General features: G+C 53.0%; 4 protein-coding genes across 4 annotated transcripts; 2 read left to right on the top strand and 2 right to left on the bottom strand.

Moving 5' to 3' along the window:
* Nucleotides 1–512: 512 nt before the first annotated feature.
* PV09_06399 (uncharacterized protein) lies at nt 513–3227 on the bottom strand. The gene is made up of 2 exons (XM_016360034.1): nt 2938–3227; nt 513–2841 (listed from the first exon to the last, which is right to left on the bottom strand). The coding sequence occupies exons 1-2, from the start codon at nt 3005–3007 to the stop codon at nt 1475–1477; spliced, it is 1437 nt and encodes a 478-aa protein (XP_016212116.1). The 5' UTR covers nt 3008–3227; the 3' UTR covers nt 513–1474.
* Nucleotides 726–1349, top strand: PV09_06400 (uncharacterized protein; the record flags this gene model as incomplete). The annotated part of the gene is made up of 2 exons (XM_016360035.1): nt 726–900; nt 1000–1349. The coding sequence occupies 2 exons, from the start codon at nt 726–728 to the stop codon at nt 1347–1349; spliced, it is 525 nt and encodes a 174-aa protein (XP_016212117.1).
* A 178-nt stretch (nt 3228–3405) lies between the features above and the next one.
* PV09_06398 (uncharacterized protein) lies at nt 3406–10321 on the top strand. Its single transcript, XM_016360033.1, has 4 exons — nt 3406–4164; nt 4274–4501; nt 4562–9495; nt 9551–10321. The coding sequence occupies exons 1-4, from the start codon at nt 4036–4038 to the stop codon at nt 9561–9563; spliced, it is 5304 nt and encodes a 1767-aa protein (XP_016212115.1). The 5' UTR covers nt 3406–4035; the 3' UTR covers nt 9564–10321.
* On the bottom strand, nt 10292–11895 carry PV09_06397 (uncharacterized protein). The gene is made up of 2 exons (XM_016360032.1): nt 11496–11895; nt 10292–11435 (listed from the first exon to the last, which is right to left on the bottom strand). Exons 1-2 carry the CDS (start codon nt 11597–11599, stop codon nt 10502–10504), a joined length of 1038 nt encoding a protein of 345 aa, XP_016212114.1. The 5' UTR covers nt 11600–11895; the 3' UTR covers nt 10292–10501.
* Between the last annotated feature and the right edge of the window lie 11 nt (nt 11896–11906).

The raw sequence follows: 11906 nt of genomic DNA, 5'->3' as shown, positions 1-11906 counted from the left end.
TCTTCTTCTTCTTCTTCTTCTTCTTCTTCTTCTTCTTCTTCTTCTTCTTCTTCTTCTTCTTCTTCTTCTTCTTCTTCTTCTTCTTCTTCTTCTTCCTTCGTCCTCTTCTTCCTTCTTACTCCCTTTTTGTTCGGCCGCACTAGCAGCCGCAGCGACAGGAATGCTCGCGGAGACAAAAACGCCTCCAGATTCCTTCTCACGGCCTATTAAAGAAATGGGAAGCAGTCGAGCCGGAGACGCATCTGAGACAGACCCCATCTCTCGAATCCAGAGGCCGCGGAAGCCGCCCAGCATCTTTCGCGGACCACCCTTTGTGTCGTTTCCACCCCTGGCCGGAAAATGGATATCCTGCGCAGTTCCGCCGTGCATGAGAGATCTCCGCACTTCGGGCTCGAGGTAGGATCATGAGAACGAACGAATACGCACGGCAGGCGAAGACTAGGCGAGGGGGGATTGCGTAAAAGTAGGTGACGACGCAAGACTTGAAACAGGCGAAAAGACCGTTCTTTTTTTTTTTTTATTTATTTTTCCACCTGCCTTCTGGTCGTTCTATCTCCGTATTGTGCATCTATAGAAAAACGGACCGTTCTCCTCAACCTTTCATGCCGTTTTATGTTTTGAGGGTGTACCAGTATGGCATCTGTACGTTTACAAACCAACCTCAATTCATTGTTGTCTACATCGCGTCGCGCATCCAGAGCTGAGCCATCTTGCACTAGAATACCATGGTTCAACCTGTCGCCAATCTCAACATCAATCATCTTGGAATCTCGGTCCCCGACCTGGATGCCGCCGTAGCATGGTACACCACACATCTAGGTTTCGTCCAACTTCGCCCCCATAACAGAGTGAAGCGTGGCCCTCCCGAAGCTGATGTCGTCGACCGCGGTGGACTTGCCAGTAAGCTGTTCCTTCTCATCTCCTCCATGGTGACCGTACAAAACTTTTCGTCTGTCAGTCAGTTCTAGGCTCATGATTTTTATATTTTTTTTTGAACAGTATATGGTCCTGAGCTGAACGAGATGCGCATCGCGTACCTCGCAAGCGGAAACATCGGCATCGAGCTGTTTCAATTCATTTCACCAGCATATTCCGGACCCGGAAAACCCAATCCGTTCGGCACGCAGCATTGGGTCCGAGGTGGATGTTTCCATATCGCTCTCACGCATCCAGATCCAGAGGCTTTGTTTGCGAAGCTTGTCGAGGCTGGGGGAGAGAAGATTCGGGAGACGGCCCGGTTGGGTAGAGGGATAGTGGCGTTGTACATTCAGGACCCTTGGGGGATCATCTGGGAGATATGCTCTCGCAGTTTTGAGACATTTCAAATGATCGAATACGTGCCTGAATGAAGCCAATTTGGTCACCTGTTCTGTTCGGCGATGGTCAGGATTCATTCTTGACAATCTCCTTATCTGATCGGCCAGATAGAACAGTCGCTTTCACCACGCATCAACGCACGTAGTGAATCGAACTCTTAATCTGCTCGGCGTCTCTTGCTCCCTTCTCTGCCTCCATTCGCAACGGGCACTTCGCTTGCTCCTGAGACGGTCTCAGCAGCCCAGTCCTGTCCTCCACCCTTCCGTCTGAACTGTCCCGCTCCTATAGCCACGATCTCCTCCTCGCTGTCACTGTTATCGACCCCCACAAGGAGCACAGGCATTCTGAATCTTCCCCTGCCATCCGAGTTCTCCCACTCCATGCCTCCCTTGATAGGCTCTACGGTAAGCACATCCACCTCCTCATCTTCCTGTTCCAATCTCCGCTTGGTAAGCTCGTCATTTGGCTGGATGTCGAATTCGTCTTCTCGTTCAATGTATTCCACGTTCTCCTCGACTTCAACGAAGTCCGGGGCTAGGGCCGACCACTTCTGCGGGGTCGCAATACTCCACAGATATACCCTGCCCGTGTCCAGACCCACAGCGGCGACAAACGGCTTGAGAGGGTGCCATTCCACAGCCGAGAGCTCCTCTTTTGGACCATCGAGAATTTTAACAAGAGAGCCGTCCGTACGCTCCCACACATAGATGTCGTGGTTCATGTAGGTGCTTGCAGTTACATAGTCTGCGCCACCAGAGGAAAGAGACACGTAGTTCCAACTGAGGCGATTCACCAGATCCTGGTATTTGTGTTCGACTTCCAGCTTGAGATTCTGGAAGTCAAAGTTTGGATCTGCAAAATCCGGCAGCTTGAAGGTGCGAATGATGCGGTCGGATGAGTTGACCACCATGTCCAAGCCGGACTGCGAGAGCCGGATAAGAATGACGATGTTGTTTGTCAGGCGCAAGGAGTACACTGTCTGGCATGTCGCTGTAGAGATGATATTCAACCAACCCTTGTTTGTGCCGGCGAGGATATGGGTGCCAGCTGGGTTGAAGCACGCGACTGTGGTGGTTTGCTTCTTGTCCTGCGCCTCCTGTTTCTCTGTTGCGTTTTCTCTCTCCTCTTTGCTGCGCAACGGTGCAGAAGGCAGTACTTTCTTTACAGCTATTGTGCCAGAGATGTCAACTAGCATAGGCTGCTCCTCGAAGAGTGCGACGACGAAGACGTCGCTGCGCAGGGGATGCAGCTCAGCGATGAAAATGGGCGCCTCAAAGCGCACCGTGTGCTTGCGACTGCCGTCCGCCAAGTCCCACAGGATAACCTTCCAATCCTGAGATGCAGACAGCAGGTATCGGTCGTCGAACGACCAGGAGAGCGATTGGACTTGCGCGGTGTGGCCTTTCAGCTTGCGGGCTATTCCGTTGGTCTCGAGATCGAAGATTGCGATTCCGCCGTCCAATCGGCCAGAGGCCAGGTAGTCGCCTTGGTGAGAGAAGCGAATGCAGGTTGAGTGGCCATTGCCTATACATCGGTCAGCTTCTCAACGGTCCAGGCGTGTTTGCTTGCTCTGCTTTGCTTGTTGACCTGTTGCTGGCTCAGAGACAAGGAGCGACTTACGAAGGCTTCCAGTAAGAGCCTCGGGGCAGTCCTGGGCGAGGACAAACGGGTCGACGAGGGAGAGGTTCATGATGCAGTGTGGTCGATCGTCGATCGGTGCCAAGGGGCTCGAGGCTGCGATCTTCTTCACGTCGCTTTCGCCGTCACCGACAGGGTCATCGTCATCGTGGGAGAACGGGGCACAAGGATCGCGGCGCCAGCTGGAAAGACGACTGCTCGGAGCGAAGAGCCGTCAAAGGAGGGAGGAGTCGAACCAAGTGATCGTCACAGTCGACGCGCACGGCAATGGCAGGTCATAAATTTAGCGCGGACACGCAGACGACCTCGCGCAAAAAGCTGCGGCTCCTCCGCGCTAGTCCCAATCGGCTCATCGCCCTCGTCGGCCCAGCCCAGGCAACGCTGCCAAGGCCCAGAGCGGCCGTCAAAGGAGGCGTTTCGCAACACGAAACTTTGCACACCTTCCATCATCCTCCATCACCACCCCCATCCGCCTCCACCTCCCCTCCAACACAGCCAGAGTCTGCGAGGCCGTACGCAACTCTGTCCATCGCGCGCGCGTCACCCTTTTGGCCTTCTCGCGGGGCGCGCTGCTGCACTTCGCTCGACCACGACGCTTGCCGTGCGCGACCGGCCGTTGCACCAACGACTCATCACCTCGAGTTTGCGTCGCCATTGCTGGAGGGCGACTGCGCGAAGGCTCCGCGGTCATTCACTTTTTGCCCGTCACGCTGTCGACACGGAAAACGACGCGCTGGAGTAGTAGAGTAGACAAGAATAGAACAAGAGGCGAATCGCCCGGTGCGTGTGGCGACGACCCTGTCAGAAAGGGCGTCGAGGTGAGGTTGTGCCTCTTGTCAAGACGACGACGACGACGGTGAAGCGTCGCGAAGGAGTGACCGACCGACCGACTCAGCAGGCGAACGTCGACGAAGTGACCTCGCTTGCTTGCCTGCTGGCTGGCCGACTTCACACACGCGCCGACGACCACTTTCTTTTCCTTCAAAGAGTTCCTTTGCGCCCACGGCCCTTTCTTTCTTTTTCACCGGCTTCCATTGCAAGTAAAGTCTCCGCCATCAGATCAGTGCAGTTCTATTCATCATGGCAAATCTCAACTTCGCGCACTCGAGCGCGCCGCTCAAGACCATCAAGGAGATTCAGTTTGGCCTGTTCTCACCCGAAGAAGTCAAGGAGATGAGCATTGGCCAGATCGTGTATCCGGAGACTATGGTGCGTCTGCTGCCTACTCCCACCGTCGCTTCCCTCTTCTTCGCGCAACTCCAGGCGAAGATGGAATCCCGAAATCCTGATGGCGCAGTTACTGACGATACAACCGCAGGATGACGCGAAGCAGTTCCCACGCAAAGATGGTTTGGGCGACCCGCGTATGGGCTCCATCGATCGTGGCTTCGAGTGCGCGTCGTGCCATGAAAATATGCAAGAGTGTCCCGGCCACTTCGGCCACATTGAGCTTGCCACGCCTGTCTTCCATGTCGGTTTTATCCGACGGATTCAGAAGATTCTGGAGTGCTTCTGCAAGAGCTGTCACAAGCTTCTTGTCGACGAGGTACTACTGCCTGGCTTGCTTGTCTCTTCGCTTGCTAGTGACTAACCGGTGCCTTCATAGAACAATCCGCAGTTCCGTGACGCATTGCGCACGACAAACCCGAAGCGCCGCTTTGACCAGATACATAAGCTGTGCAAGACGAAGAAGATCTGTGAGCCGCCTAGCAATAAGGTCGACCCGCAGGACGAGGAGTTCGGCGGCTCTGTCAAGAAGCAAGTTCCTATCGGCCACGATGGGTGTGGTGCTCCCCAACCGGAGGTGCGTAAAGAGGGCTTGGCCCTGTACTACATCACAAAGCACAGCAAGAAAGATGAGGAAAATGAGGGACGAGAGCCTGACAAGGAGCTGGCGACTCCTGCACACGTCTATGAGCGCTTCGATAAGATCGACAATGCGACTTGGCGAACGCTAGGTATGAACGTCGAGTTTGCGCACCCGAAGTGGATGATTATCAGTAATCTACTCGTGCCTCCACCTCCAGTGCGACCTAGTGTCTCCATGGATGGTACCGGTCAGGGCATGAGAGGCGAGGATGATCTAACGTACAAGCTGGGCGATATCATCCGGGCCAATGCGAATGTCAAACGCTGTCAGGAGGAAGGTTCTCCTGCACACGTCACAAGAGAGTTTGAAACCTTGCTACAGTACCACGTCGCGACGTACATGGACAACAACATCGCAGGTCAGCCTCCGGCGCTTCAAAAGTCGGGACGTCCGCTCAAGACGATTCGCTCGCGCCTCAAGGGCAAGGAAGGACGTCTACGTGGTAACCTGATGGGTAAACGTGTTGATTTCTCCGCGCGAACGGTCATTACTGGCGATCCCAACTTGGATCTTGATCAGGTCGGCGTTCCCAAATCTACGGCATGTATTCTTACCTATCCCGAAACCGTGACACCGTACAACATTCAGAGGCTACATCAGCTGGTTCGAAATGGCTCAGAGCATCCTGGCGCTCGGTACGTGATCCGTGACACAGGCGAGCGAATTGACCTCAAGCATCACAAGCGAGCTGGCGAAATTGCGCTTCAATATGGCTGGAAGGTCGAACGGCATATTGTTGACGATGACTACGTCATCTTCAATCGACAGCCATCCTTGCACAAGGAATCAATGATGGGTCACCGAGTTAAGGTCATGCCTTACTCAACCTTCCGCTTGAACCTGTCCGTGACCTCGCCTTACAACGCTGACTTTGACGGCGACGAAATGAACTTGCACGTCCCGCAGAGCGAAGAGACGCGCGCCGAGGTCAAGGAACTCTGCATGGTCCCTCTCCAGATTGTCTCCCCCCAGCGCAACGGGCCCCTCATGGGTATTGTGCAGGATACCTTGTGCGGCATCTACAAGATCTGCAAGAGAGATGTATTTATTGATAAAGATCAAGTGCAGAACATCCTCATGTGGGTACCTGACTGGGATGGCACGATCCCTACACCTGCCATCCTCAAGCCCAAGCCTCTGTGGACCGGCAAACAAATCATCAGTTTGGCTTTGCCAGAAAGCTTGAACTTGATGAGAGATAATGACCCATTGCCGCCTAAGGATGGTTCGCTACTTGTGTATCAGGGTGAGCTTCTCTATGGGCTTTTTGCCAAGGCTACTGTTGGTGCTAGCGGTGGTGGTGTTGTGCATACAATATATAACCAGGAAGGCTGGCCTGCCGCTGTTAAGTTCTTCAACGCGGCACAGCGCATTGTCTGCTACTGGCTGTTGCATCACGGCTTCAGTATCGGCGTCGGTGATACCATCCCAGACCCCGAGACTGCTGCAAAGATCCAGGAGGCCATTGACGCTCAAAAGGCGGAGGTGGAAAAGGTTGTCAAGAAGGCGACCAAGGACCAACTTGATCCACTCCCGGGTATGAACATCCGAGAGACCTTCGAGAACATGGTGCAGGCTGCACTGAATACCGCGCGTGATAATGCTGGTACTATTGCTACCAAACATTTGAAGGAGTGCAATAACGCCGTTGCCATGGCAAATTCAGGATCTAAAGGCTCTAAGATTAACATTGCGCAGATGTCTGCACTGGTGGGTCAGACCTCAGTTGAAGGCAAGCGTATTGCGTTCGGCTTTCAGTACCGTACTCTTCCGCACTTCACCAAAGACGACTACTCCCCAGAATCACGCGGTTTTGTTGAAAACTCGTATCTTCGTGGCTTGACACCTCACGAATTCTTTTTCCACGCCATGTCTGGTCGTGAAGGTCTTATCGATACTGCTGTCAAGACAGCCGAGACTGGTTACATCCAGCGAAGATTGGTCAAAGCTCTTGAAGACTGCTCGGTCAAATATGATGGTACAGTCCGCAACTCACTCGGCGACATTCTTCAGTTCATCTATGGTGAAGATGGCCTCGATGCCCAGTACATTGAGAAGCAGAAGGTGGATGTTATTAGGTGCTCAGATGAAGTCTTTGACTCGTACGTCCGCGTTGATGTTACAGACGAGACTGGCAGGTTCCAGATCGATGAGCAATTCCTAGAGTGTGCCCGAGAGATCGAGGGTGACGTCGAGGTCCAGCGTTACTTCGACGAGGAGTATGCACAATTGCTTGAGGACCGCAAATTCCTCCGCGGTGACTGCTCGGATGACGAGGAGCAGAAGCAACTTCCGCTCAACATCCTCCGCATCATAGAAAGCGGCAAAGCCAAGTTCAACATCAAACGTGGGGCGCGCAGTGATCTGCATCCTGCTGAAGCAATCCCTCTCGTCAGACAAACTCTCGACAATCTCATGGTGATTCGTGGAGAGGATTCTCTCTCTATTGAAGCGCAGAAGGAAGCTACACTGCTCTTCAAAGCACATCTCCGAACCAAACTCGCGTTCAAACGTCTTGTCATGCAACACGGCCTGAACAAGCTGGCACTGGCAAGTATTCTTGGCGAGCTCGAGAATAGGTTCTTACGTGCTGCTGTCGCTCCTGGCGATATGGTTGGTGTTTTGGCTGCACAGTCCATTGGTGAGCCGGCTACCCAGATGACGCTGAATACCTTCCATTTCGCTGGTGTGGCTTCCAAGAACGTTACTCTCGGTGTGCCTCGTCTGAAGGAAATCTTGAACATTGCAACGAACCTCAAGACACCGTCCATGTATGTGTACCAGGTGGAGGAGAACCGGCGGACTCAGGAAGGTGCGAAGCGTCTGCGTAGCATGGTGGAGCATGCAACTCTGAAGAGCGTCACGGCAATGACGGAGATTCACTACGATCCGGATCCCACCGCTACAGTTATTGAAGAGGACGTCGATCTTGTCGAGTCCTACTTCATTGTGCCTGACGAAAACGAGGACCTCAGCCGCCAGTCGAAGTGGATGCTTCGCATCGTGCTAGACGACAAGAAACTGCTCGACCGTGACATGCGTGTCAGCGATGTGGCGGCCAAGATCAAGGAGCAATTCCAGGCCGATCTAGCTGTCATCTTCTCAGATGATAATGCCGACCTCAAGGTCATTCGTATGCGCATGATCAACAATGACGATACGAAGGATGACGAGGACGAAATGGTAGAGGGCGAGAACGTGTTGAAGAAAGTAGAGATGCACATTCTGGACAATCTTACACTTCGTGGTGTGGAGGGTGTCACGAGGGCTTTCATTGACAAGCGGCAGCGTGTTGTGAAGGAGCCTGATGGCAGTCTTGCGAAGAAGGAGAATCATCCCGATGGCACGGAGTGGTTCCTTAATACTAGCGGCATCAATCTCAAGAAGGTGCTTGAGATTGAGGGCGTGGATCCTTACCGTACGTACTGCAACTCTGTGATGGACATCTTCACCGTGTTCGGTATCGAAGCTGCTCGTGCGGCGCTGGCAAAGGAACTGCACATGGTCCTGTCTTTTGATGGCTCGTACGTCAATCATCGTCACTTGGCTATGCTGGTTGATGTTATGACCTCAAAGGGTTACCTAATGGCCATCACCCGCCACGGCATCAATCGTGAACAAACTGGTGCCCTGATGCGTTGCTCTTTCGAGGAGACAGTCGAGATTTTGCTAGAAGCCGCAGCCCAGGGCGAGATCGATGACTGCAGGGGTATCTCGGAGAACGTCATGTTGGGACAGCTGGCTCCACTTGGAACCGGTGACTTTGATGTCCAGCTTGACTACGCAATGTTGGAGACTGCACATTCAGACAACGCACGCTATGGACTTATGCCAGGAGTGGCTAGTGGTTCAAACTACGTGGATCAGGGTGCAGCCACCCCGTACGATATTGGCTCCCCGTCTCATGAGGGCGCCTTTGGTGGTGGCAATTTCGATTCAGCATTCTCTCCCATTGTGCAGTCTGGAGGTACCGAAGGCGGCGGCTTCCCAAATTTCGGCGGCGGCATCAGTCCGTATGGTCCAGACTATGCCGGTGCCGCGAGCCCGGGTTGGGGTACAAGCCCTGGATACATTGGTGGCACATCGCCAACCAGCCCCAATTACTCCCCTACTTCACCTGGCTACTCGCCTACCAGTCCCGCCTACAATCTCACGTCTCCCGCGTATGGTGGTACATCACCTTCCAGTCCAGCGTATACGCCCACGAGTCCGACATACTCGCCTACCTCACCGGCAATGTCTTACTCTCCAACCAGTCCGTCGTACTCGCCGACATCCCCTGCTTATTCGCCCACGAGCCCGAAGTACTCACCTACATCTCCGGCAATGGGATACTCGCCCACTTCTCCGACATATTCGCCAACAAGTCCACAGTATTCGCCTACATCGCCCAAGGCAACGTCGCCTCGGTACTCACCTACGTCACCGACGTATTCTCCAACCAGTCCCGCATACAACAGCCCGACATCGCCTGTCTACTCACCTACAAGCCCCGCATTTGGAGGTGATAGGAGGAGCCCAACGAGTCCGGTGTACTCTCCCACAAGTCCTGCAATTAGCTACTCCCCGACGAGTCCGAAATATAGTCCGACAAGTCCGGCGATGGCGGGTTCAGGCCAGGGATCAAGCAGTCCCAAGTACTCGCCAACGAGCCCAAGCTATAGTCCAACGTAAGTACCTATTAGTACAAGAATGCTCAAGGGCTATGTAACTAACTGACTGCAGATCGCCAAAATAAGCGGATGAACGAGGTCGAAGCCTGATCAATCTGTTGTAACAACACCGCACAGCACAACGATATTCTTTTACTTCGCAATGCATTTCCCAACATGTCCTTTTGATACCAAAAGATCATTCTATCATCAGCTCACAAAAAAGAACGGAGGGTCTACACAACACAAACTCTGCATTGCTAGCGATTTCCTCTTTTCTGCTCTTACAAGCGCACGCTCAACCAAAAATTGTATCACATTCTATGTTCGGTAACGTCTTTTTGGCCCGCGTAACTCATAATCCGTGGTTCTTCGACTTAAATCTGATATGCATTCATGGCATGGCGTTCTTGGAGGTAATGGGCAGTGCACGCTCAATCCACACACAATCAACAAATTATTCAAGATTTTACGGGTTGGGTCTGGGCACTGGTGGCGTTCTTGCGAGCTGCTGCTTGAATTTTCCTTTTAATTTTGCCCGATGGTCTCAGAATTTGTATTCGTCCGAAGTATATGCCTGTATGCCAGCTTTTTGTTTTGTCTGGCGAATAGACTGAAAACAAGACGGGGAGGAGAGTGGATGGATTGGATCAGATCGGATGGACTAGGGCGAGCTCTTAGCTGAGTTATCGTTGATGCCACCGACTGCTGATGCTGTGAGAAGGGTTGGAGGGTTGATCTCTTAGTCTTAGCAATTGGTCTCCCAGAATGAGATATTCAGAGATCGGAATGAAAAATAAAAAGAAGTACGATGCAAGCAATACTTATAGGCAAATTTTCTCAGTCATATATTCTACTTCCGTTGCTCCTATCGGCGCCGCGCTGCGTGAACGCGGAGCAGCAGTTAACACTTGTTCGTCCTTTGATGAAACAAGGATGTATCGTGAACATTCTTCACGTCGTTCTACGAGCAGAAACACTGTGGTAGATGGATTTGGAGCAGGTCTCATAAGAAGAAAATCATTCATCTGATTGGAACACCGACCGTTTCGTCATTATCCCCCTTCGCCTCCTTCAGCTCAGCCTGTTCGCCGCCTGCAATCTCCTTAGTTGTGGTGGTCTCTGAAGCTGGTGTCTTCCTCAACTTTCCAGCCCTCCCACTCAAAATCCACGGTCGCCTGTGCCAGAAGTCGTTGTTGATCAGATCGCAGTGCTCCATCTTAATGCCAGCCTTCTGTTTGCTCTTCCGTTCCCTCTCCTGGGCCGTCTTGCTCATCTTTGTGACAGTGTCGCTGCCTCCCTGCGCAAGGAACTCTTCCCGTGCAACGGCGTCCTCGGTGTCGCTCACGACGGCCTCGAGTATGTCAGCTGAGCCGTCCAGAGGCGCAGCGAGCTCGTAATCTCGATACAAGACCGTGCCCTTTCGGTAGATGGGCAGCTCGTTGTTGTAGTTGATCCCGTTCCGAAAGAGGATTTCGTTCTTGTCCGCGCTCGTCGTTCCCTGCAAGCGGGCCTCGGCCTCGGTGTTGGACATGGGCTTGCCGCCGGTGCTGGGCTCGCCCTGTGTCACCAGGGACCAGAACGTGGTGTTGTAGAGGTTGTTGATGTGGCAGTCCGCCTGCCGCCACGAGATGTAGTCGCGCAGGTTGCCGACTGTGGGATACAAAACGCAGCGCCCGTCGAACGTAGGCATTGGCGGCGTGAGGGGCCCGAACGACGACTGCAGCCAATATCCGATGTAGTACGCCGTGAAGGTGGACACCACGGTCGAAATCAGCTTTGAAGCGCGCCGGCCAAACAGGTTGGTGTCCTTGTGGAAGACGAAGCTGTACTCGTCGCTGACCCCGTACGCCATGACCAGGTCGGTAAGCTCTTGCATGACCGCTTTGGCGGCGTCGTTCATGAGCCGCAAGGCCTCTGGGTCGTTTGGCTTCTTGAAGTTATACTTCTTCGACAACCTTTCTCGCGATTAGCTGAGGCGAAAATGGGACGGCTCTCCGGGGGGGGGGAAAGGCTACTTGTGGAATCCTCTTCCGTCGATTCTCACGACGATCCAAGTGTTCTTGAGCAGAGCATCGTCTGTCTCAAAGTCGCGAACGTATTCGTACTTGGAGTTCGCCATGACCTCACCGCCAGAGAAGGAGAGCAAAAACAGTTGGCGTTTGGTGGGATCTGATATTGCGACGGAGTCAATATCTTAGGCGTTCAACAAAATTGAGTCACATGTGCTATTGTCACGATTAGAATTTTTTTTTGTCGTTAATTTCTATCGTCCACGCTCTTTTTCTTCAACACCTTCAACGGGTGATTCTAAACGAAGAGTAGATAAGCAACTAAGAATCTGTCCGAGCGAAACCTGAGAAAGTCCAAAAACTTGCTGATATGCAAGGCTACGCGATGTTCGTGTAGGCGAATGAGAGTGGAGGAGG

This window comes from Verruconis gallopava (assembly GCF_000836295.1).
Source record: "Verruconis gallopava strain CBS 43764 unplaced genomic scaffold supercont1.22, whole genome shotgun sequence".
Lineage (NCBI taxonomy): Eukaryota > Fungi > Ascomycota > Dothideomycetes > Venturiales > Sympoventuriaceae > Verruconis > Verruconis gallopava.
Note: the sequence above shows the minus strand (reverse complement) of the source record. Positions and strands in the feature narration are given on the sequence as shown.